Source organism: Zootoca vivipara, chromosome 9 (genome assembly GCF_963506605.1).
Source record: "Zootoca vivipara chromosome 9, rZooViv1.1, whole genome shotgun sequence".
NCBI lineage: Eukaryota > Metazoa > Chordata > Lepidosauria > Squamata > Lacertidae > Zootoca > Zootoca vivipara.
In genome coordinates this window covers 51,196,511-51,223,327 of record NC_083284.1, presented here as the reverse complement: position 1 = coordinate 51,223,327, position 26,817 = coordinate 51,196,511, and the positions used below count along the sequence as shown (strand labels likewise).

General features: G+C 41.8%; 1 protein-coding gene across 1 annotated transcript in view; it reads left to right on the top strand.

Moving 5' to 3' along the window:
• The window catches only part of LOC118084041 (uncharacterized), a 39,189-nt gene that overhangs the window by 8,891 nt on the left and 3,481 nt on the right, over positions 1-26,817 (top strand). Inside the window, exons 6-30 of the mRNA XM_060278253.1 lie at positions 99-672; positions 1,315-1,514; positions 2,413-2,825; positions 4,109-4,263; positions 4,366-4,603; positions 4,776-4,783; positions 5,438-5,636; positions 7,684-7,785; positions 8,202-8,360; positions 8,774-8,897; positions 10,267-10,476; positions 12,064-12,935; positions 13,892-14,031; positions 14,975-15,103; positions 16,752-17,083; positions 17,556-17,689; positions 19,041-19,169; positions 19,940-20,187; positions 20,554-20,722; positions 21,484-21,691; positions 21,849-21,979; positions 24,119-24,279; positions 24,820-24,974; positions 25,606-25,812; positions 26,288-26,382. Coding sequence (XP_060134236.1) covers positions 99-672; positions 1,315-1,514; positions 2,413-2,825; positions 4,109-4,263; positions 4,366-4,603; positions 4,776-4,783; positions 5,438-5,636; positions 7,684-7,785; positions 8,202-8,360; positions 8,774-8,897; positions 10,267-10,476; positions 12,064-12,935; positions 13,892-14,031; positions 14,975-15,103; positions 16,752-17,083; positions 17,556-17,689; positions 19,041-19,169; positions 19,940-20,187; positions 20,554-20,722; positions 21,484-21,691; positions 21,849-21,979; positions 24,119-24,279; positions 24,820-24,974; positions 25,606-25,812; positions 26,288-26,382 — 5,492 coding nt within the window. The remainder of the gene's footprint in view (positions 1-98; positions 673-1,314; positions 1,515-2,412; positions 2,826-4,108; positions 4,264-4,365; positions 4,604-4,775; positions 4,784-5,437; positions 5,637-7,683; positions 7,786-8,201; positions 8,361-8,773; positions 8,898-10,266; positions 10,477-12,063; positions 12,936-13,891; positions 14,032-14,974; positions 15,104-16,751; positions 17,084-17,555; positions 17,690-19,040; positions 19,170-19,939; positions 20,188-20,553; positions 20,723-21,483; positions 21,692-21,848; positions 21,980-24,118; positions 24,280-24,819; positions 24,975-25,605; positions 25,813-26,287; positions 26,383-26,817) is intronic.

Genomic DNA, 26,817 nt, shown 5'->3' with positions numbered 1-26,817 from the left:
AGAAATGCATGCTCAACAGTATACGTATATGCAATTAAAATGGCAGTTTATAAAGGCTATCTAACTAATTGTGGGCTTGTTCATTTATTTGTTCTTAGCCGGAGGCAAACATAATAAATCAGATAAAATGCCACTATTCAAGTTTAAGTGTTTGTTCAAATGAGTCACCGGATGGGGAGAAAACCACTAAATTGATTGAAAAAGTTGTAATTTCCAGACACAAGGAAACAGAAACCCAGAAATCAATGTGCTCCTCCAAAGAAATCAAATGGCTCCTCCAAAGGCAAACAAGTGAAGAAACCCACCATTCAGAAAACACCAAGACAACTGATGAAAAGAAAATCAACAGAAGGATAATGGATTTATCGAGAAGTGTGCTATTGGGTTCTCTAACTTTATCAGATGTAAATAGTTCAGAAGATAAAGCAGACAGAGCTGTTGTCTGTGGATCCTCATCATCCAGTCTACCTCACCTGAAAAACCAGACTGAAACAGTAAACACCTGTAGTGTTCATTTGCTTCAAGACCAGGGAATAACTAAAGAAACCAGATTCTATCCGTGCAAGTCTTCAGATGGCGATACAAACACAGTTGCCATTAGAGGACAAATCAATTCTCCGTGTTTATCCAAAAGGAAAATCTTCATGATCTATATCTGTGGAGGCTATCAAGGTACAACCAAGAGGACCAGAATTTTGTGTTAATAATCTTAAGACTAACAGATTTATTGTGGTATAAGCTGGTGTTTTGGGGTGGGTAGGTAAATTGTCACTTTCTGCTACTCGCCTTTCCTCACCTACTATCTCCTCAGTGTTTTCATTCCTTCTCTGGCCATGCTGATAACTATTTCTGGAGTGCTCTTGAACTATATTTTTTTGTTTTTTTGTTTCATCCCTCAGATTTGCACTAAACCAGAAAACAACACAAGCAAATCACATTATAGAAAATTTTAATGTAGTTTGCTTGTGCCGTTTTCTGCTCTCTTTTTTTTTTTTGCAAATGTAAGTGATCAAAAGAACAAAAAAATACACCAGATATTGCTTAGCAAGTTATTCTGAAAAGTGTGTGCTGAGAATTTACAATTGCCTGTGAAATAAATTATGCTCCTAAAAGTCATGATAACTAGTAGCGCTAGAGTCCAGAACCCGGTCCCCTTTCCATTCAAATAAGCACCTTATTTGTACATTGCAGTGAGCCTATAAATCATATACTGGAAGTCTGCCAGTTGCTTCTATATCTCCACATGCTCTAAAAATGTTGCTTTTAATCAACAAATTGATTTAGGTAATATGCTTGCTTTATTATCTTAATCAGATTCAGAAGTAGAACGAAATGCATTAATGGAAAAGTCCTTTCCTTGGCTGTATAAATACTGTAAAGAGAGAGGCTACGACTTCCGGATGGTGGACCTGAGGTGGGGGATAAAAGATGGCATCACTAACAATCACAACATGGCTTCCCTACATATGAAGACATTAAGGAAATGCCAGCAGTTGGGATTCCAAACCTTTGTCGTAAGTTCAGATGGAATTTGCAATACGTTAAGCACACAGAGGGTTTTTAAAATGCCATTTCAGGGCCTAGTTTTTCCATTTCATAAGTCATTGGATGGAAAAAAGAGGGGAGTCCATATCAAAACAAAAATGGATATATCTGGGCAGGGATGTATGAAGGGGGGTGCAGTCTGCCCCAGGTGTCATCCCTGAGGGGGGTGACAAAATGGCACACCGCGGGGGGCGGCACTTACCGCAGGGTTTCGCCTGCAGCGCACCCAAGCCACGTGTCTCTCCTGGGAGTGATGCAGTGGCTCGGGGCCCCGTGCTGCCCGAAACGGCAGCGTGGGGCTTGTGCCTGCCAGGCAGACTCCGTGGACAGCTCACCGCGCCGCCCCCCTGGGCTGGTTGCTGCACTGCCCCCATAGGCAGCTTGCCCCACCCCTGCTGCTCCAGGTGCCGGAGCAGCTAGCTACGCCCCTGTATCTGGAACACCCTAGTAGCAGTCAGTTCATTAGGTTACTGTTCTGCTGCCTCAGTTCATTAGGTTATTTTTATGCACTATATATTTAAAGCACATTTGAAGCATGTTTTTACCCTCGGAGAATTCTGGGCAGTGTCATTTTTTGTGTATTATAACTCTGTAGCATGCATATCAAACCTGCGGCCCTCCAGATGTTTTGGCCTACAACTCCCATGATCCCTAGCTAGCAGGACCAGTGGTTGGGGAAGATGGGAATTGTAGTCCAAAACATCTGGAGGGCCGCAGGTTTGACATGCCTGCTTGTAAGGGATAACAGATGTGCTTTGAATGTGTGTATGCAGCCTCAGTATACTGGCTTCACAAAACATTAAATGCACCAAGGCTTTATTGGTCCAATTGTAAGCCAATTTTCTCTTCTTTGGTTTTCTGTTTCAGGTTTTTATTGGGCAGAAGCATGACGACCCCTCTCTCCCAGCAGTAATAGCCGAGGAAGATTTAGAGGCGATCAAAGTCACAATTGAACAAATGAAGCTGGGTAACAAAAAGTCAAAGCATAGTTTGGCTAGTGGTTTGAGGGAAGAAACTCTAGTAGATAAAAGGAATGAAATCCAAGGCGATATTAATCAATATGCCCTGAGCCCTAGTGTCTCAACGGAAGAACCTGAAGCTGAGACAAACAGCAAGAAGGAATATGAAATGATGAATTCTAATGGGCAGGAGTTTTCTAATGCTTCTCTCCTCACCCAAAAGACTGTAGCTGAATATGAGAGAGAACTTCAACTTCTGGATTGCTGGTACAGGTTGGATGAAAACTACATCCCTGCAGTTTACAGACTTCAACCTATTTGGTTAGTTATTGTCATTATTGTTGTGGTTATTAAATGACAGAAGCTTGGCAAAAACCCACAGGCGTCGGGACAACTGTTGTTTACTTTTCCTGGCGTTTGGTGTCCATTTTGCTCTGTTTGTAAACAAATTCCCTTTCCAGTACTGCTTCAGAGGTTTGCATGCCATTTACTTCAATTGGCTATTGCCGGCCAGCAAAGAGTTTAACATGAAAAAGGAAAGCAATGTGGAGACTCAACCCAGCCACCCCCAGTTGCTGGTGCTTTGTTTGTGTGCAGGTCTGAATGTTTGAGTCTAGTATAAAGATGCCCCCTGTGTGTGTGTGGGGGGGGAATGAATGTCATTGCTCAACCCAGCTGCCTGCCATGAGTGGGCAGAGCAGGAGGTGGAGACAATCTGAACAGCAGACTATGAGAATGAATGGGAAAGAACTGGTTTTCAGGGGCCTGTCCTGGAGTAAAAATCCGAGGCAAAATTTCGTGGGAACCCCCAGCACGAGACCAAATTGAAAATGGAACTAGGTCTGGATTTAACGGAAAGTATGGGTAGGCCTTTATTGAGCTCTAGTCCATGAACAAGCATGTGTTGGCTATGTCTACTGCAGTTTGGTCTGAGGTTGAAATGAACCTAAACAGTTCCTCATGCAAATACATATTCTTGTCACTTTATTCCATGAATATTACATCCAGAGACAGTTGTTCTATGCCAGAAATATCTGCTGTTTCATCTGCTAAAAGCCAATGCTTGAATTATAGGGCGGGATGGAGGGACAGAGACATCTTTTCTTAATTGTGCTGGCTACTGCTCCCCAGGGCTTTTTCTCAGCTGGAACTCAGTTCCGGCACCTCTTAGGTGGGTGCCATTGCCATTATAAGAGAACAAAGGAGGTGCTCATGGTAAATTCCAGCACCTCTTTTTCTAGAAAAATAGCATTGTTTTCCCCCATTTGTTTTTGGAAGCTTATGGAGACCATAGACCATAATATATGGCTAATATGAGGTGAAATTAGGCGTAGGATTGTGTGTTTATTAGGGGATTCTCCTAACTTTCTTCCCATAAATTGGAGACACTGCCCTGTGCTATGAATCACTATGCTCTGTGTATCATGGGCAATTGTGTATCGTTGATCTGTTGACTTGTGCTCCCATCTTCCTTTCAACCATCCAAAACTCACTTGTGAATGGAACATATCTGTGGGGCTGCTCTTCAACATTTCATGGAGCTGGCGAATTGTACATTTCGAAGATCACCTTCTTTGCTCATGCATTTCATGTTGTCTGCACAGCACAGTGTACCGAGATATCCTCAGCAATGATCCTACTCGCAGGCAACAAGCGAAGAACAAATGGATGGCGTCTTTTCAGAAACTGCATAAGATATTTCAAGAATATGCTGCAGTTGCTCTTGGACAAGAAGCTGCCATCACACTGCTCAGAACAGGTGGGGAAGGTGTCCAATACATGAGGAGGATGTTGTTTTGCTTTATTATATGGGTGGTGGCTTATTTGAGTAGTTTAAATAGAATTATTTCTGTTTTGCAAGTTTTGCAGCAAGAAGTGGATCAAGGATTCCAGGTCCAGGGAAAGTGTGAGGATCACTGTCACTGCTTCAAAAGAGACATCACAGATCTGCAGTCCAGCCTGTCAAGTCCCCATGCACCAAAATATATTGACGTTCACCCACTAAGAGCAGAGATCAACAAAACAACGTATGAAGCACATCAGAATTTTGTGAAAAGCATTCACTCTAGGGTAAGTTGCTCAGAACATCATTGGTTGTGGTCAGCCACATAGGGCCTGGGCTACCTATAGAAGCATCTAAATGGATATTCTGGTTGAAAATATCTCAAGATGCCCTGATGACATATGATGGGATATGAGATTTGTACCACATCATCCTCTGTAACAAGGGTGGAAAGCCCTTTCCAGTGCAAGGGCAATATTCCCTTCTAGGGACATAGGTCAGTTGTGGGTGGGACCAGGGTGACAGATGTAATTTTTACCTTTGTACAGTAGACAAATTTCTACACACATCTCTCTCTATCCTATCGTTACCAGACTTTTTTCAATGAATCCGGCCCCCCCTTTTTTTTTTTGAAGCTGAGTAGCAACAGGGAGTCAGTAGTGGGGATGGTGAGGCAAAAGATCCTGGGCCCAAGCACACATGCATATTGTATAAAGGTGCAAAGCCCTTCTTTCACACCCTGTGAAACATAAAAGCGCAGAGTTTTTAAAAAACTGGGCAACGGCAGGCTACCTGCCCGCAACTCTTGAGCCTCCCCCGATCAGTCAAAACAAAGGGGGAAGGGGCAGGAGATCTGTACTACTGCCGGATGTCCCAGTTCCCCTTTGGCAGTGGCGGCGGCAGTGGCAATCAGTAGCCCAGAGCCAGCCTGGTAGCGCAGTTGGCTCTGGCTGGCTTCAGGAGCTGTTCGCTGCTGTGGCGCCCACCATTTTTCCTCTCCGGAAGTCCCCATATGATTTGTTGTGCACAAGACACAACATTTCCTGGGGACAGATTTGCAAATCTGGGGACATTCCAGGGACGGAATTTGTCCGGGGACAGATTTGCAAATCCGGGGACATCTGGTAACCCTACTCTATCCTCCATCCAGGCATACAAGAGGAACCATCAAAGTGCAAGGGCACATTCCAGCCAGGCAAAACACTTGGGGGTGGGGGGTGCAGTAGAACGAGTGAGTATGGCCTGGGGAAAGTTCTTAAGGCCAAATCAACCACCAACAGATCCCATGCTTACTACCTTGAGTGCCTTTGCAATGACTTTCAGAAAATTGTCATCAATCACTTCAACAGGTCAGCCACATAACTGCTTCTTTGGTGAAACAGTTCAAAATGTATACTGTACATGACTTAATAGTGAAGTTTCGTTCCATTATACTTCAATATAGAAGTGGTTTTCCCATGGCACCTTAAATAATCAAAACCTAAGAAATATGACGGTTGAAAAATTCTGATGTGCTGTATGCTCTGTTTCACTTCCTTACATTAATTACGGAAGTAATTACCACAAGATGAAGAGATGGACAGTAACTTAAAAGGTAAAAGTAAAGGGACCCCTGACCGTTAGGTCGAGTCGCAGACGACTCTGGGGTTGCGGTGCTCATCTCGCTTTACATGGCAAACCAGAGCAGTGCAGGGAAAAACCATTTATCTTCCTGCCGGAGCGGTGCTTATTTATCTACTTGCACTTTGACATGCTTTCGAACTGCTAGGTGGGCAGGAGCAGGGACCGAACAATGGGAGCTCACCCCGTCACGGGGATTCAAATCACCGACCTTCTGATTGGCAAGCCCTAGACTCTGTGGTATAGACTCCAGCGCCACCCTTTCGGACAGTAACTTAGGTGGCTTCAAAGAGGATTTGACAGATTCATGAGGATAGGCCTGTATATCTATTAGACATTATAGCAAAGAATAGAACTTCCTTTTCAGAGATAATATACCTGGGAGGACATGTAGTTACAGGGGTTAACTCAGGGGTCCCCAAACTACGGCCCCCGGGCCGGATGCGGCCCAATCGGCCTCCCAATCTGGCCCGCGACGACCCCTGCCGCCCGCTCTTACGGCGCGCGGCGCGGCGACGATCTTAAAAATCGGCAAAATATCGCTGAAAATCCTTTGTGCGCATGCGTATGGGCCTCTCCCGACCCAGAAGAGGTCTTTTCCGATGCACTTCCGGGTCGGGGGAGGCCCATACGCATGCGCACAAGCGATTTTCAGCGATTTTTCCCCGGCCGTGTGCGTGTGCGCATGCGTACGGGCGCACACTCCCCCGCCCTCCGGCCCGCTGCGCGCGCACTCCCCTACCCTCCGGCCCGCTGCGCGGTAAGTCTGGGGACCCCTGGGTTAACTCTTTCCATCATACAGTGCTTATAACTTTCCAAAGTTGTCTGATTGGTCTGTAGCAGAGGCGGGATGTGCATGATTTAAGAAAGCAAAACAAAACCCCAAAAACCCCAACCCTCTTGTACTTTCACATATTTTGTGGAGCAAATTAAAGAAATATAGTATGGTTTGGCTTCCTTGTCAAAAAAACACACAGTGCAGACAGACCTTCCCTAAGAATTGCCACCCATGCAGGCACAATGCTAGGAGGGCCAGTGGAAATGATCCCGTGAGCCAAAGTTGCATTTTAGACTTCCAGTGAAATCTTTCCAAAATGCCATTTCTAGCAAGTGGGCATAAGGGCTTGAAGATGGGTACTCAGTGGCACTTAATACTACGTGAAGTGTGTGTGTGTCTACGGTAAATCAGGAGGAGGTAATTCTTGGCACTGCTGAGAAAATAAAGCTGTTTTGTCACTTGTGATGGTGCTAAAAAGCCATACAATGTTTTTTTAAAAATATTGTGATTAATAGCATTAATAAAATGATTCAAATATGAACACTTATACATCCCATGCTGTGGGGTCACTAATAAGGCATACTCCAGAGGCTGGGGATTATAAATGCCATCAGTCCAAACTAGTTGCAGCTGATGGGAGTTGTAACCCTTGCCATGTGGTTGCCAACAATCATATAAGAATGTTGACACCACAAACACATTTTGTGCATGTCTTTACAAGGATAGTCTTTTTCCTTGCTTGTCACTTCTGGATGCTGGAAATTGCGATTAAATAATCACCAGCATTCTCCCGTGTATATCTTCATATTTGGACATTCATAAAAGGAACTAGGTTTTTGAACATCCTCACGTGGTTGTCAACAACTACATGTGTGGTGGCATCTAACTGGGATATGAATGGAAGAAAATAAACAACACTGTCCAAAAGTCACTGTAACCTATACACAATGTTGAAATGTGGATTAAAACTTCCCCCCTCCATGTTTTCATTTGACCAGAACAATCCATTTGAAGGATATTCAAGAAATGCGAAGAAAGAAAGCATCTGAAACTCATAATGATGACGAGATTCTGGAACATATCCGGCACTGTCAGGCCTTGTGAGTTTGGTGGTGTTTGGTTGCTTACTTTACTTTAGCCAGGCTTCATGATGGAGAACAGTTGAAGAGTTGATATGATAGTTGTGATTTAAGAACAATCTTATTAGCAGCCTGTATTGAAGTGAAAATCTGACCTACCCGTTCATTTGGGCAGCATTCTAGTCATTCAACAAGAGTGTATATGAAGGAAAATTAAATGATACCAATTCCTACTCACACCCACAGCTCTGACTCTTACCAGAACATAGACATGTTTGAGAAATAAAAGTTGTACTCTTGTAAATCACTTCTTCTCTGCTACCAACATGTCACCAAAGTACTTTCTGGACCACTGTGTACTGGCTAAGACTGATGCTGTGCACACACCATACCTTTAAAACAAATAGTGTCTGATTTGTTTTCCCCTCTCAAAACAGGGTTAAATGTCTAATAGGAAGAGAAATGTTTTTGTGCAAACTGAAGAATCGTGTTGCATCCTCGAACAGAAGGCTAGTTGTAATTTGTGGAGAGGCTGGATGTGGGAAAACTGCAGTCATAGCAAAAGCCGCTTCCTTGGCTCCTAGCTGGATATCTGGGTAAGGGCCTCCCGCAGTCTCACAGATACTTGGAACATAGATAAAAGTTCTTGAATAAAGACAATAGAGATAAACCCAGTGTCACCCATACCCAGCTCCCAACTGCTGCTCACTAGCTACCAAATTTGCTCCCTTGATTTGTCTTAGCCGGTATCACAGAATGCTGTGAATTCTGTGAAATGTAAAACTATTCCATATTGATAACAATATATAAACTAAATTAATACCTTTATATTTGCATATTTTACTCTAAGCCCAACATTCACTGTTCACAACATTAAGTCCACCTTCAACTAAATGATATAGTAATGGCATGCATACATTGATTTAACACATGTATTAAAAAGAAAACATTTTCATGAGCAAGGTAAAAAGCTTTTTTATTTTATTTGCTTTTTTCCATTTTCATTCAGGAACCTCAGAGTTGTAATTCGATTTATTGGTGTTACTGGTGAAAGCAGAAATATCCGACTCACTCTCTTCAGTCTTTGCTACCAGATAGCTTCTATCTACAAAGTCTTGGTTAATTTATCCAAGGTAACAAATTAGATTTTACTTCTTTTGAAGGCTCAAACAAAAAATTATACTGCTGCATTTTTATGGCGGCAGCACCTACATGCACACACGTTCTCCACATGATTCAACAAGAAATAAAAGTTAGAGTAGAAGATGACAAAATAGCTCAAGCCTCTGCGGACACAGAGCAATGGATTCAAACTACAAGAAAGAAGATTCCACCTAAACATTAGGAAGAACTTTCTGACAGTAAGAGCTGTTCGACAGTGGAATTTGCTGCCAAGGAGTGTGGTGGAGTCTCCTTCTTTGGAGGTCTTTAAGCGGAGGCTTGACAGCCATCTGTCAGGAATGCTTTGGTGGTGTTTCCTGCTTGGCAGGGGGTTGGACTGGATGGCCCTTGTGGTCTCTTCCAACTCTATGATTCTATTCTAATGCTGACAGTGCTGCTCAGATAATGAAAGGTCAGAAACCAATAAACACTTTTCAGCAAATGATCAGTGCTATTACAGCTAACAGTGCTCATAATCAGTTCAACATGGGGAAGCAAAGGGGCTCAAGAGGCACATCTCCATCATTGCATCATCAAACACTGTAATGTGTTGCATGTCTACAGCCAACTCATGTCAGAGAACACCTCCAAAGATTTCCCACAATTTCTATTGCCAACACCTTTTTAATAGTCTGCAAGCCATTAGGAATCCCTTGGTATCCATTATTTTTGCTGAGTTGACATTTTGTTTCTGCTCTTTATTCAATCATAGTGTTTAATAATAATAATCATTCTTACCTAGGAATGAATAGATTGGTTTATTTCCACGCCATAACAGTTTATTACGTGTTCATTTGTGTCTGTTTCATCACATTTTCACATCAACCTGTGAATTTTATTAAATGCATGAAAATTCAAATTGTTTTCACACATGTATTTTCACAAATATACCCTAAAAGACACATTTTTTTAAACATAGCTTTTAGCTGAAAACAGTGTTACAAAAATTTGAATTGGATATAGCAACAGAAATGAATATGAACTTTTGTGGAAACGTATCACAGGGCTCTCTGGAACATGTAATTTTGAAGCATCTATTCCTCTACAAAGAACTTCTGCAACATTTATTAAAGAAAATGTTTATCTGGAAAAGGTAACAACTTTATGGGATAAGTCAGCTAGAGAATAACAATGAATGCAAATTAAGTTGATTAGCTGAAAAATTAGCTGGCGTGCTATGGTCCGTGGGGTCACGAAGAGTCGGACACGACTAAACGACTAAACAACAACAAAGCTGAAAAATGTTAAACGGAATTTTCAGGCATCTCTGTTCCTGTGACCCAACACAGTATTCATAGGTCCTTAGGACTGGCTAAAATGTTTGCTATCTTTCTCAAAAAGGATTTTGAAGGATTGGTGGAAGAGTTTCTTTCTTTACTGGAGTCTGCCACACAAGACAAACCACTTCTAATATGTCTGGATGGCATAGATGAATTATCAGAGGAATATGTCACAGATTTTCCTTGGATACCTCCTGAATTACCAAAGAATGTGTATTTTATTGTTTCCACGTGCACCGAATCAAGTTTTTCATGCTTAAAAAAACTGGAGGTAAAGTGATATCTTATTCAGTTGTTTTTTTCATTCCACGCTTTCTCAAACAGTGGGAAATTCCAGGGCAGTTTGGTAGGGTCAGTACTGGACACTTTCAGCACAATCCTATCCTTGAAAGAAAGTCCTGTTGAAATCAATGGGTCTAAGTCCCACATAGGTGTGTGAAGGATTGCAACCTTAAGGGCTTTGATCCAGTCCCCCATGAGCACAAATGTTCATGGATTCCCACACAGGGCATAGAACATTGTGCCCCACCCCATATCCTTAGGGAAAAGTGAGAGTCGTGCCCTAATCTTGCTTTCCTTGAGGAAGTGGAAGAGGTAAGTTGGATGGCGATATGAAACTTGTACCCAGACCTCCCATTCCATGTAATAATAGGCTAGCATGTTGAGTGCTCATGGGCACAGGCCTCAGAGTGGATCCTGACTCTGTTATGTGCTATGCAGATCTTTCTAAATGTGAGTGTTGCCGTACCCACAGTGACCCATTGGATCAAGCCCATGGTGCTCTTGTGGTATCTGTTTATTTAAAGCTTGAGTAATTTATTTACTGAATTTATATTCTACCTATCCTCCCAAAGGAGTCCAGGGCAAATAGGAAGGTATAGGTAAGAGAGCGCTAGATTTACAACAACACCCACCCCAAAGCAACAGCAGACCCAGAAGAGACTTTACCTTGTAAAAGCTTTCTTTCTTTAGCCATATACAAACTGTTCTGTTTAACTTTATTGGTGTGTATACCCTTTTTCCTCTATGGGTTTTTCCACACTGGAGCAAAATGTGGATTCACACTAGCCTGTCTCTACATTAACAGAGGGGTATCTACCGTACATGACACTTCCCCTATCCCAGTGTTGTCCTTTACCTGTTTCCCTTTAAATGTGGGGTTTCCCCCCCTATCCTTGGAAAGTCCAAAAAAGACCAGGATCAAAAATTCCTGCATTTAAGGCAGCCATTTCATTCTACATCTATGCCATAATTCCAAGCTCAGTTACGTCTGCGTTTTATACCACAGCCCTTTCCCAATATCAGATGTGAGTCAAGAAAGGTAAGACCCAGGAGAGTGTCAGGTTTTGCTCCAGTCCCTCTCTGATCTGTCTAGTCTAAAAAGTAAAGGGAACTTGCCACCTATATTTTATAGTCAAACTGTCACACAGGTGTTTACCGTAGTATTAACCCTGAGTCTTGATTCAAAACTTGAAGATCCAACCTGTGGAATCCTGGCAGAGATTTATAGGTATAGTTATCTGCCCTACAAATCTGGTTATTGGATGAAGAAGTGCAGAAATCCAGTGATATTAAATCCTTTTTAGGTTCTTATGTTTTACAGTAAATAGGCTGTCTTGTATTAGGCTGGCAAAGTGAAACCAACTCAATTGGCATTGATCAGGCCTGGAGACAATGTGATCAGGGGCAGACTTTGGTCTTTCAAATTTCAGCGGCGCCCTGTGCAAGGCCAAAATTTGGTCCTCCCCCATCTTTTGCCTACCGTTTTGCGCATGCACTACTACATCACAGTTTCAAAGCTGCAAGTGCCCTAAATCTGCCTCTGATGTGATAACTGAAATATGCTTCTTTTCCTCAGAAAATAACAGCGAAAGATAATATTTTACAAATACCTCCTTTGACATTTGGAGAAATCAGTGAGATGATCAGCTCCTGGCTAGAAAAGGATTGCCGAAGACTTTCCCAGCAACAGCATGATCACCTAATGGAAGCCTGCACAGCCTGCCCAGTACCACTTTATGTATACTGTGCCTATAAGGAGTCCTGTTTATGGACATCTTTCAGCCCAGAGGCAGAGGTGTGTCTTCCTCAAAATATACCTGATCTGTATTCATGGACACTGAGCAGAATGGAAAAATCTCACGGAGAACAAGTTGTAAAAAAGATGGCAGCTTATACCACACTTTCAAGAAATGGCATTACTCAGGAAGAGCTGCTCCACCTTATGTCAACGGATGATGTGGTTCTTAAGGAAGTAGCTAAATTCCAAAAAGTCTCAATTTCAGCATTCCCGCTAGTGCTGTGGTTGAAACTTTTGGATGATTTTGGAGACCACCTGAAAGAGCAAATAACTGATTGCACTTATGTTTTTAATTGGGCTCATACATCTCTGAGACGTGTCTGCATGGACAGATATCTCAGAACACAGGATTCCCAGGCATCGCTGCATGCCACCTTTGCAGATTACTACCTGAGTAGAATTCCACATAAACTAATTGAAATGTCTACATTTCAACCTTTGGTCTGGACTTTAGAAAAAGAATCCAATATCAGTTACACCTTTAACATCCGTAAGCTCCTTGGGACTCCTTATCACCTCATCAAATCTAAGAATATTACTGCCTTAATCAAAGAATGTCTCTTTAATTATGAGTTTCTCTTATACAAAGCCTGGGCTTCATCAGTTATCAGTATTGAAGCGGATCTAAGAGCAGCTATCAATGCAGACAGGTAGGCTTACAGCAGTAGAACACAACTGTGAATGTCTGGGCTTATTTTACTTAATCACAAACCCTCATACTTGCAGCCTGTCATCAACTAATCTGGTATGATAGTAGGGCCTGCCCAAGAAAGTTGGCTGCCTGAGGTGAAAGTCAAAATGGTGCCCTCCATTTTTCTATGTAGTGGCCATTGACTCTTAGGCCTCATCTGCACTATACATTTAGAGCAGTTTGATACCATTTTAAACATTGGACCCAGCTATACAGCTGAAAATAAAACACTTTAAATGTGTTGTAAAGTGCAGTATACAAATGTGACACTAGATGGCAACAGTAAGCTATGCCAAATTCAACATATTTTTTCCCCAAAACCTTTTTAGAAAGGGTTTTCACAGCTTTTAAAAATATGTGTGTAGATTCCACCAGTCACATCTTATCCCAAAAAATTCTGGGAACTACAAAGAATTCTGAGAACTACAGTTTGTTAAAAGTGCTGAGAGTTGTTAAGAGACCCTTCTACCCCTCACAAAACTATAATTTCAGGGTGGTTTAAAGTGATATGTTCCCGCTTTCAATGTGTTGTGCAGATGCAGCCTTTCTTTAACACAGGTAAATTGATCTTCACCCCACCTAAGGGCAGCAGGCTAGCTGAAAGGTGGGCACATATTGCTTTATCTTCCAAACCACTTCCATTGTTTATAGCACTGTTCAGCAATCCATTTTGTTTAACAATCAAACCTACATTCAAGTAAAGATTCTAGTTACATGCTAATCAAGTTATTATGAGTTTAGTTTCCATCCTGGCCCTCAGCTGACCTTTCATTTCTTAACAATAAATAGTTAAGTCCCACAATGTTTCTCTGTGAAAACCACTTCTCTGTAAAACCCCCTCTAGTGTTTTATTGATATGAGAGGAAGGAAACTCAAATGTGATGTGATTCCTGCCCCCCCTTGCCTCCTCCACAGGACTATACATGACTTAACTTTATTAAGTGAAGCGCTCAAGTTATCCAAGAAAGTTTTACTACAAGACCCATGTCAGATGGCTTCACAGCTTATAGGCCGCCTTCATCGTATTGTTGCGGCAGATAAACCAGTGGCCCCAGGTACTGGAAATTATGATATTTAGACTGTTAAGCAAGTATTTTGCGTTTTCTGTATTTTTGATATTTGTTTGGCGCTCCAACCATTATTTGTCACTATTGGGACTTAAGCATTCAAGACAGAACCCAGGGCCAGGCCAGCCATTTGGCAGAGTGAGGCCTCTGCCTCAGGCAGTTGAAACCCCTAAAGTGGTGCCCCTGCAAACATCCCACCCTCTCTGCCACCTTTCGGGGCACATGAGATCTCACCCAAAATCATCGCTGATGCCATGTGCCACTTCTCCACCAATGACAGGGCAGGGTGGCACTTCCTGTTTTGCCTCAAGCGGCGAAACGGGACGCGATGGCCCTGGCAGAGCCAAACTATACTTACATGTTTCCTGGAGGGTAAGTCTCTCTTGACAGGAGGCAGAAAGGAATACTGGAGGCAAATATAAGAATGTAATTGAGGGCTGGGGACCTTTTTTCAGCCTAAGAACTGCATTCCCTTCTGAGGAATGGGGCCAGTGATGGAGCCAGAGGCAAAAGTGGGCAGAACAACAAATATAAATTTTACCTTTGTAGTCTAGTTCACACACACACACACACACACACACACACACACACACACACACACACACACCTGTATACTCCATCCAGGGAAGACTCGTTTTCAGAGTTCAAGGAGACATTCCAGTCAGGCAAAAAACATTAGAGGTGTGAAACACACACAGTGAGGATTGTGGCCTGAGGAGACTTCTGAGGGGCAGCGAGAAAGAGGCCTGCCCCCTATTCAGTCCCTTGGCCTGAGGTTCTCCACCCGTAGGGATGGAAACATGCATTTTAAAACATTTCAAATAATGCAGAATTCAGGTCAACAGGGTAAAAACTCCCCCATTTCATATTTATTACAGTTTTAAAGCCAGCTCAATGAATGACTAACATCTATTATTTTGGGTTGATTCAGGTGATCCCAAAAAATATCCCTATCTGCCAGCTCTTTTGTCCCAGTGTCAGAAATCTTCTATTCCTGTTCTTCTACCTTCAACAGCCTGCCTTATAGAACCTGGTAGACTTCTCTGCGACCTTCTGAGAGGTAAGGGAGAATAATATTAACCTTTTAGAAACCGTTTAATGGCAAACCAGTGCTGAAGTTCTACGCCCTCTAAGCCCTTTGGAAGATTTGGCTAAAGACCGGAAGTTACGAAGTTTCTAGCAACTTTTGCTTGATGTCTATTCCCTATGTATTTCATTTTAGCATTGCATCTATAATTCTTACCATTCAGTCCCTTCTGCACCACTAGAAAAGCAATCAGACCTTTCTTTATGGTTTGGATAGAGAGAGAAAATAATCACATTGTTTCTTATAACTTGTGTTTTGGCCGCTCTGCCTGTTTGCTGATATTTTGCTGCCTTAGGCAAAATACAAGATGGTGCCCATCCCCATTTAGAAAGTGACTAGCAGCTGAATCTCATGTCAGAGCTGGCAGTGGGACAACATTGCCCCCACCCCCACCCCGAGGACAGCATGTAGGCATAGAGGACACAGGGCACACACACACACACACACTCCCAAACTTTCCTGCTGTTCCCTGCCTTGCAGCATCTACTGCCTGCTGCCTCACTATTCCTGATGAGCAGACTGCCCCTGGTCATTGGCACTTAGTCTTCCTAAAAATATTTTTGCTAACATGGCAAGCTTTGTGATTGGGCCAGAGCTATATCTACATTTGTGCGGAGAGGGAGGGGAAGTTCCAGTGTCTGCAGCCCAAAGTCATTGCGCTGACATAACAAATGTGTTGAATCCCGCCTACAATCTCTACTGAGACACTTGAGCGTTTCTGAAAGCTGGACAAACTCCTAATACACACTTTGGGGGCTGAAAACATTGCTGTTATTTTTAAATAGGCACTCCAGTTGCTGTCAATTGCAGGTGTTATTTTATTCTATGCCGCTGCAATACAATGCCAAGTCATATTACGTTTCATGATATTGCACTCAGGTGGCATGAGACATATTCTGGGCTAAGTGATTATGGGCTTGATAATGGGTAGGGTGGTCATGTGTCCTATTCTACAAAGGGCAGTCCTCTATTTGAAGGTGTCCTCTATTTCAAGGTCTGTCCAGTCCAAGTTGGGTTTAAAAATAAAGATCTAAAAGAAGGGAAAACAGAGCCCTTGAAATTGCCCATCAACAGTTAGGACCTGGACTGTAGGCTGAGCAAGCAAGCATGATGATCAACCCCTAGGCCCAGTCTTCCCCAGCCCCCACCATCATGGTGATATGTACCTACCCAATTTAAATTATTATGGTAATTATTCCTAAATATAGTTTATGTCCTCTTTTTAATTATTATGTTGTTTTAATGGGTTTCTTGATTGTATTAACTGGATGTTTATTTTAATGGTTTGATGGAATTGTTTTAGTGTGTATTTTAATCATCATAGAATTGTAGAGTTGGAAAGGGACCCAAGGGTCATCTAGCCCAACCCCCTAAAATGCAGGAATCTCAACTAAAGCATCCATGACAGCTGCCCATCCATCCTCTGCCTTTAAAAACTTCTTATAATCAGTTTTCTAAACCGCTAAGAAACCATTTTGACAAGTGGTATAAATTAATAAATGATGGTGAACAGCTACCCATTTATCTGAGTTTCAGAGGAAGGTAAACAATTCCAATTGATTTTACTGAAGCTGCTTTTCCCCAGAGCGAATTCTAAAATTTTACTCCCATGGATCTATAGGTCACTTGGACAGAATTGTAGCAATTGGAGAAACCCAGGAAGAATTCACTGTTGCAACAGTCTCCAGTGATGGCACTCTGAAATTGTGGGATTTGAGGGTCGGCAAAGCTGTCTTCACTCTGCATGGAGTTGGGAATAATATCAGTGCAATTGTAGTGTGTCTGGAGAACAGACTGGTGGCTGTGTCTGACAAAAGCACTATTAAAATCTGGGATCTTTCCCTGGAAAAAGTGGTATATGCAACTGGCGAGTTTGTTGGTACTCCAATACTAACATCTGCAATGAATGGACACCTCTTACTGGTGTTTTTTAATGGCAGCCACATGGTTAAGGTGAGGTGTTGTTTTTTAAAAATCACATGTATGACAGTGGGTAGAATTATGTTCTGTGCACTGACGTGGTTGGTTGTGTTTTGCTAGATTTTTGTGCTGTTATTTCATTGGTATTGTATTGAATTTAAGTCTTTAAGTTGTTTGGAACTGTTAATCACCCCATGAAACTTGGTTATGGGGAAACTATAAATGTAATCGATAATAAAACGAAACTAACCTTTGAATCAGGTCTTATGTAGATCAGCAGACATTAACAGATATTTTGATACTGATGCTGGGATCAGTGTAAGAAAGAGATACAGGATTCAAGCCTTTAATTGTATTCCGAGTGGCCTACTTTTTACAGTTACTTTTCTTGGCGATTTTGCAATTTGGGCTCAGCAGGAAAGGTATGCAACATGGCTTTACATAGATACAAAGTGGTCAGCAGCCAGCTCAAACCAATTCGTTTCCATACTATATTATGTTTCAGGTTTTTGATCTTGCTCATTCCTGCCAGTTGCTCCATGAGGTATACCTTTCTACAGAGGAAGAGCCTATCCAGAAGACTAATTCCATTTTGGTATCCAAAAATTCAGTGAAAGATTATGTTCTCTGTGCCTTTAGGTTAGTAGAATGTAATTTATTGTATTAAAATAAATAGTAAACTCCTCTCTATAGAAAGGCTCCATGCATTTGATAAATATTTCATAAAGAAAAGCCTTGTAGATCAACTATAAAACTGTTTAATCACTACTTGGATGTATTCTATATGGGTGGAACTTAACATCACACAAATACGATAGGCAACAAAGGCATTTCTGTTTGCTAAGTGGAACAACCTCCCCTCTCCTTCTTCACACACTGTTCAGCGGATTCTCCAAACTGTCCAGAGTGGATTTGGCGAAGGCATGGGGGGAATTTAGGGGAAGAAAGCAGAGTGAAAGCTCCATTGCGCTATCCAGAGTCCTTGCACTGGCTTCTGCTAGTGGACCAGCTTAGTGGAATCCAGCCCTATGTTCTCCAACACAATGTATTCTCGCTATTTCTCCCCATCAGTACCACAATGCCTTCAAGCAATCTTTCCACCTGGTATCCCTCACATCTAGTTTTGGACTACAACTCCTATCATTCCTGACCATTGGGCACGCTGACTGAGTTTGTGGCCTAAACATCTGGGGGAGGCTGCCTTAATGTTTCAGTCTCAAACGACATGTCCCCCTCCACATTCCTAATTACTTAACAGGGGGATGAAGTTTTGGAAATGGTCTGAAACAGGGGCCAAAGAGAAATTAACATAAGTCCCCAGAAGTTGGGGCAAGTACATTCACAAGATGGCACATCTCCCTATGCAATTAAGCTATACAATTTCCCATTGGCCTGATCCAGCAAGCTCTTTTAATGCTCTTATGCTTTGCCATAGCTGTGTGGCTATTACAAGGAAGATCTCTATTGTAGGGAATGTAGCCGACAAAGTCATTCCCTTTGTGCAAACTGCAAAGTCATCCCTTTTGTGGTGGAACTGCCCCCCCCTCTCCTTACTTCATGTGCCTCCCAAATCCAGAGGGTTGCAGGAACCTTGAGAACAGGTTTTTTGGGGGGGGCACAAATGGTGCAGGGGAGGGGAAGTTGCATTGCACAAGGGGGAGATAGTGCAGGAATGGAACACCCATTGGATACAACCCACTGGTTTTAGGCCCAGTCAGACTTGAGAAAGATAAACATATCTTTAGAAAATTAATTTTTACTGGCTTTAATAATTTCTCAAAAAGGAGAACAGCAGCATGCCTCATAAACTAGGGTTTTATTTGTAGCTTTTCTTCTTGGTGGATTTGGATGTAAAATCAAGATTGCCTCTTTTAGAGATTCACATGGTCATTATTGTAAACAAAATGTGACTTTGAGGATGATCACTGCCTGTGTGGTCTTGATTCTGTAACATTGTGGCTTCCGTAAATCTCTCTCCTCTCTTTTGCAGGAGCGGAAGTGAAGCCATGGTCTTTAGTGGCAAAAAGGGGAAAGTAGTTGCTAAGCTGAAAAGCCAAGAACCAGTGGCAGCTGCTGAGGATGTAGCTGTAACTAAGGAATACTTCCTAGTGATCTTCAGGTAGTACTTGGAAATGAAAGAACAACTTTTTCTACCCTCTTCCAACTGACTATCAGTTGACCATTCCGGTAATATGGCATAAAATTACTCACACCCACACATCAAAACTTTATATGTCTACACAGAAGTAAGCCCTGTTGAATTAAATGAAATTTGCTCCCAAATGAGTATAGGATTTCAGCCTCAGGATGAAGAAAGAAGAGGCAATTGACAAAAAAAAAAAAGATAGTTAGGGTGACCTCATCCCTGTCTAATTTTCACACATACTTCCTTTGTGAACCTATGATGCCTCTCCTTTTAAAATATTTACCTTTACCTGAGATGAATGTGAAGATCACAGAGTTTTTTCTTAATCTTGCAAAGCCTTTAATATACAGTATATATTTATAACTTCAGGAGGCTTATTAGGACAAAGCTTGAAAACCTCTGTTTGAAACCTGCCACATTGCAGCTTCTTTGCAAAATTCACTTTATTATTATTATTAATACTATTGCTACTAATTTTCACTTCTAATTGATAACGTTGAAGCTATAGTTTATTGGCCCTTTGGATTGGGTAACTATTTGTTCTATTTTACATGACGTGAGAGAAGTAATTTGCTTAATGCCATCTTTTTAAACCCTCATGGATTCTCTGTTTCTCATTATACTTTAACATACTTTTCACAACACTACTGTTCTTGAGCGTAAGTTTTCCTTCACACTTCATTCATTACTGCAATACCGACGTCTGTTCACACAACCCACCCATATTAGCTTTTTCATTACAGGTGTCCCTTCATGAAGCAGCGTGAGATTGTCCATATAGAGCTCTACAACGTCCACACCTTTGCCTATGCTCACAGTCTGAAGGGATGCTGCAATGATTATATTCACATTTTTGCTGTGAATCATTTGGGCTCTCACCTGCTGGCGTTCAGCCCCATTCCAAACACCAATACCACTGAAATAGTGTCATGGAACCTGGAATCTGAAGACCACAAGCACTTGGCGAAGTTTCCTTCAGTCCCAGCTGGTGGTGAGTACCGGTAACTTTTATGAGAAGTTCAAAACCTCTATAGAAAAAGCCGCAAGAGGAACATGCACTTCCGTACAATAAAAACAAAGGGGAAATATAAAATATATAGGAATTCTCAGTGAGGACATTCACCAGCACATAACTCCAAATAAGGTTATCAGGAAATCTAAATACAGAGTGTATCTGTATATTGAAGCAAGCATATATGCCACGAGTGGGGAACTTACAGCATGTGGCTCAGTGAAAAAGCTGCGAGTTTCATAGGTGTAGACATTCCATGTTTTTCTAGTAACATGATTAGAGTTTAATTATGCAATGTTGAGATTTTATGACTAATGGTTCTTTTAAATTATGATAAATATGTAGGTGTATGCTCTGACCTTCGTTACTGTTTAACATTCTGTGATGGAGACAATTATCTTCAATCTTGGAATTTAGCTTCCAAGATCAATGACCAGTCATTGACAGTCACTGCAAGTAAAGCCAAGAAAACAAATGGTATTCATGATATTCTAACAATGGAGAACTATCCTAGGTAAGAAAGACCCAAGACTCTCCTAAAAATGTGTTAGTTACTGTTTTAAATATTGTACTTGACAAACATCATTTTCTAAAATTCTGGCTATGCACTTTTCAAAAGTAGGTTTCAAAAGTATCCAGTTTTTCAAAAGTAGTTGGGAAAATGCAGAGATTTAAATGCAAAAGACAGAGTTGTTGTGTTTCAGTGATAGCAGGCAATCTAAGGTACTTGATCCCTGAACAGCTTCCAAAATATGTGCATTACAATAGGCAGGCCTGTTGTATGCTAAAAAGTGGCTGCAATGGGGACGACATCGGGAAATTCTGTGTAAAATTAATTCCAGTTCTCCATCAAGAAAAGCAAAACAAAGAGAATCTGTATATATTGGTTTCTTTTGCACTGCTGACCAAGAGCAGAGAAAAGTACCATGGAGGATATGAAAATTCCTTTCTCTAGGGACATCCTTCTTTTCATTTCTTTCCCATCATTCCTATCCACACTCTTTACCAGTGCATTCTGTGTAAAATTAATTCCAGTTCTCCATCAAGAAAAGCAAAACAAAGAGAATCTGTATATATTGGTTTCTTTTGCACTGCTGACCAAGAGCAGAGAAAAGTACCATGGAGGATATGAAAATTCCTTTCTCTAGGGACATCCTTCTTTTCATTTCTTTCCCATCATTCCTATCCATACTCTTTACCAGTGCAGAAATAAAACATTTGCAGAACTTTTGCTGTTTATCAATAACAAGGCTATTCATTTCAATATTTCCCAAGGTATGCCATGTGCAGAAACACAAGCCCAGGGGTCATAACAGTGTGGAACATCATGAAATCAAAATGTAAACATAATGCTGTGAGAGTGGAGAGGGGATTGCTAGAGAATACGGATATACCGGTAGTTCTGCTCAGAGACATGAAACTTTATGTCCTTACAGACAAAGGAATGGCCTCTTTTGCAGATCCTCCGAGACCCATTTTCCAGGTATTGAAGGCACCTCTGTCCTGTAATTACTGGTTGTTTGTTTTTTAGTGATTGGCATTTAAAGCTGAGGCTGTTCAGAAAGAACCTTGTAAGAAAAAGCTGAGACTGTTAAGAAAATGATTTGCACCTTACGGATTTTTTTTTTATGCCATTCCAGACTCTTTTAGTTTATGACCTTCTGAAAAAGAAGTACATAAGGAAGCAGACTGGCCTTTACATCATTCCCTGCCCAAATAACGAGTATAAGATCCTTGAAGGAGGCCTTCTACTTGGACTTTCAGAGAACAGGTAATATCTTTACAGCTATTGAAGATAATATGGCTGTTTTCTTTTTGCCACATTGAACGGAATAGTCACCATCAGCTATTAATATTGGTATGACATGAATTGACTAGACCAGTGGCTCCCAATTAGCTAATTACTGAGGACCCCATATTTTTCAAAAGCCAAGCCACGGACTCCCTACTTTTTTTTTAAAAAAAAAATATAATTACCTCTGAAAAGCAATTTTTAAAAACAAAATAAGCCCCTAATAAGCAAATGATTTTAGGTATATGGGAAAAAACAGACTAGGGCGGAGCGATATCTAGTTTTCAAAATCATGATGTATCAGCAGCTAAACATGAGGATATTCCGATATATCACAATGTCTGAAATTGGAAATCAGGCTGTTGGGGTGCATGCAGATCAGGCGTGGAAGGAGCAGCTGTGAAGACAGGATGGTTGGGTGGAGGAGAGGAAGCAGATTCACCTCCACTGCATGGTTTGAGTGGGATGGGATGGGAATGGGAAGTACATCAAGCTGCTGTCATTGGGGGTGGCAGCCAGCGAAGATGCAGTCCACTGTGGCTGCTGCTGCTTTCCTGCTGACTGAGAAAACTTGCTTTGCCTCAGTGCCAGGGGAAGGTAGTGCCACAGACGGTCCCTTGAAGTGAGGGTGATCAGCTGCCCTGTTCCCCATCAGTGTGAGGAAAGGCAGCGCCTTGAAACCAGCTACCCTGGTCTCCCTCCAAGTGAGTAAAGGCAGCTCAGATCAGCAGCGTTATCAGCTGAGATCATTGTGCGATATCAGCAGTGCCTTGAAATCAGCTGCCCTGCTCTCCCTCCTGCGAGGAGCAATATATTGCTGCATATTGCTGGGTCAAAATTCATTACCGCAGTGTGATGTCAAAACCAATTTGCCCAATATATTGAAAAATCACACAGCGCTAAAACAAACGATAACATTTGTGACATTAACATGCAAAAATGACAAAAAAATAGTTGGGGAGAGGCAACCAAGCCATGCTTATAGCAACACACTGAGATTAAAAAGCAAAAGATTCCAGGAGGTTCCAGGGTTATTTTTCTGTTGGGAAAATCAAGGCACAGTGAAGGCTAATATCTTTAAGAAATATAGTTTATTTTACACATAAAGGTAAAGGGACCCCTGACCATTAGGTCCAGTCGTGACCGACTCTGGGGTTGCGCGCTCATCTTGCATTATTGGCCAAGGGAGCCGGCGTATAGCTTCCAGGTCATGTGGCCAGCATGACAAAGCTGCTTCTGGCAAACCAGAGCAGCACATGGAAATGCCGTTTTCCTTCCCGCTGTAGCGGTTCCTATTTATCTACTTGCATTTTGACGTGCTTTCGAACTGCTAGGTTGGCAGGAGCTGGGACCAAGCAACGGGAGCTCACCCCGTCACAGGGATTCGAACCGCCGACCTTCTGATCAGCAAGCCCTAGGCTCAGTGGTTTAACCACAGCGCCACCTGGGTCCATTTTACACAGATTTATACCTAAAGTCTTCAATGGAGAGGATGTAGAACAAGAGTATACTCATTAGCCAGCTCATAGCTTCAGCAAGCTTGGGTCCAAAGCAGCTGTCAGTCATGGCTCCTGCTCAGACAAAGGGGGAAGGATAGCTTTTTGCATTGCCAATGGCCCTTAATGGCCCAGTACCTAGCTCCCCATTGTTTATCAATGGCTCTGCACTTAGGGCCAGGCTGATTTGCATAAACTCACCAAGGAATTTTTTTGTCTGGCACAATTTTGCAGCTTGTATTCTCCCTTCATATCCCAAATATTATCTAAAAAATTCTACCATTCACTAGAAGACTCTACCCTAGATCTATGACAATATGGGACCAGGAAGGTACGGTAGAATGTCCTGCTCATGTATAAAGTGCAGTCTGAATTGCTTCATTTCTGAAGCCTAGCTCTCTTTACAAGCTTCCGAAATGAGATGGATGGGCAGAGAGTGAGCTAAAAGGTGGTTTGTCTGCTTTGATTCTCACCCCCCACCCTTTATCTCCTGAATTGCTCTGTTACTGAATCAGAGATTTTACTTCATTTCTGTGCCCATCTTACATCAACTGATCATCTTGAAGTTCTAGAAAGTTATTATAACATAAGTTCTGTTTGCTTTTCTGGTTCCTGTTTTCAGAGACCATTTTATTACCTGGAACTTGGAAACTGGATTTATTAAGGATCGATTAAGGCCAGAAAACAAGGACAAATTTTCCTTGCAAGCTGAAAAGCCTAACCATTCCCTGTCCAGGGAAAACATGAAAAGATGCAAAGGAGTCTTGCCTAACAGAACAACAGGTTTCAAACTTTTCATACTAATTAATTCCCTTTGCAGTTTACACAAGATATTAAAGCTTACTGTGCATATATTGTTCAACCACCACCACACCCCAGTTGCCTCAAAAACCTTTTATCAGAGGTTTTGTTCTCAGTTGTGTTAGATAACCGTTGCAGTGAGGCAGGACCAAAAGAAAAGCCAGGTTCCAAATTATCAAGTTCAGCATAGCCAAGAGGTGTTTACATTTGCTGCTCCTCATACAGCACCACACATACATATGGCTGCAGAGCAAATTGCTTTTAATATTTATTTATTTGTTTCTTTGCTTGCTTGCTTGCTTGCCTGTCTGCCTGTCATTAAGGACCTTTGGCTCAAAATGAAAAATTCAGCATAGCAAAGGTAAGCCATTAGGGGGACCTTGAAGGAGTGTTTTGCATCGTGGCCTGTTCTTGTATCACCAAAACACACAAAGTGGCTTACAGCAGTTGAAATCCACTCACGCATATTTTAAAAATTGCACTTTTAAAAGTTATTTGCAACACCATTGCATTATATAGCAGTGTTACAGCTTCCATGGGAAAGGCGAAATGAAACAATGACTGGAAAGAGACGGAGGAAGGAAAAGGCAGCAAAAATGGAGACAGAACTGCTGCAGCAACTTGCTAATGAAAAGAGCAATGCCATTGACCAGTTCCTCCTGAGTGGAGATGAGAAGGTGAGAGGCAATGTGTCCTAAGCGCCATATGTTTATCTCATGCCAATGTGCTAATAGCTTGCATTTATTTTAGTGCCTTACAATACTGATTTTTTTCTAACCCATAGCAGATTGTAAACTTTCTTGAAAAATGAACTTGTGCCATTTTATGGTTTCTAAAAAAATATATGTGTTAGAATTAAGACACTGTGTCCTTTAACCCAGAGATAGTTTAATTCCATCATAACTTATGAACTTTATTTATTAAACATGAACAGCATTTGAGTAGATATTTTAGATTGGAAGCCTATGGTCAGGCTTACTATGATGACAGAAGCTAAAAGAACCAGTCCATCTTGTGTTTGGCTTGGCTACATTTCCTGGAGGGATTTCTGTTTGTGCAGAAGAGGTACCCTGTACCTTATTGGCAGCATATAGTACAGAAGTGGGTAGTTCTGCCAGTCCCTGCAGTAAACAGTTATAGCTCATCCCTCCATTCCTCATAGGTGCAGCTGTCTTATACTGTACCGAAGGCCTTTCATACGACTGCTAGTTGCAAGAGAGGATAGATGCACCAACATTTTATTTCACCTCAAGTATTTATAGCCCAATATCTAAAAATTAATCCACACATCCCATTATCTTCTCTTAGGTTGTTGTGTGTTCCTACTATGCACATCACCTGTCAGTGTTCAGCTTGGAAAGCATGTCCCATCTCCACACCCTTGAGAGCAGAGAATCCATGCTTTTCTTACACAATGCTGCCTTGACCTATAACGGCCATTATCTGGTGCTCTCCAATTACAGTGAGAAGGAGAAAGTCAGCTATGTAACACTATGGAATTTACCCATGGGGAAGGTATGTTTTCTGAAATTCTTTTGAGGTGGCAGAGAACCAGCTTTGCAGTTATGGAGTATGCCCCCCCAAAAAAAGAAGTCAGTGAACAGCCACAGCTTCCTTGGTGTGCAAACTAAAGCGATTTTTTGCTGAGCACCGCTCTCTTTCAAGCTCTCCTTACAGCAGTTTAAAATTAATGATAGAAAACATTCCCAGTTCTAGAATTTCTGAGCTTGATGTCCTCTTGGTCTGCCCCCCCCCCTATCCCGAAGCTAGACCTGCAACTCTCTGTTTGCTGATGCAGCTGACTCTTCATTATATCTTCACACCTCATTCTTCCAAAGCTGTAGAGTAGAACACCAACAATGTACAGTACTGGAACACTACTCCAGCCTGCCACCTAAAGGGAGAAAGGGCAGTGCTACACATTAGGAAGCGCTAAGCAAGTACATAACCAACAAATTTAAAATAGTTTATCTCTCCCCTAAAAATGCAGGTTAGGAAAAGACTAATAAATGAGCCAAATGTCTGCTGTACAGCCATTGCTGATGATGCTAGTAGGATAATTTTTGGAGTGATGGTGGAAAACAGGTAAGCAAAATGCCAAAGTTTAGTAGTTTTTTCCCTACAATAGGTTCCTCCCCCCTTAAATCACTCAGTTCTTATTAATTGTTTTCTGGAGCAGTTTAGCAAGAGTGTCACAGCTGGACACAATTGTAGCAGGTTCTGATTACAGGCTTTTGGAAGCAAAACCTCATGGCACACACAGACAAGCCTTTTTAAATGAAGCAAAATTTACCAGTAAGCACACACAGGCCTATTTTTCATTGGATTCACCTCTCCCCCTCCTGGTGGAAGAGACTGCAAGTACCACATAGCCCTTCTTCAGACATCAATAGTATATTGACTAGATGACCCTTGAGGTCCATTCCATCTCTACAATTCTATTATTCCATATAATTACTAGTAGTGGGACGTGGGTGGCGCTGTGGGTCAAACCACAGAGCCTAGGGCTTGCCGATCAGA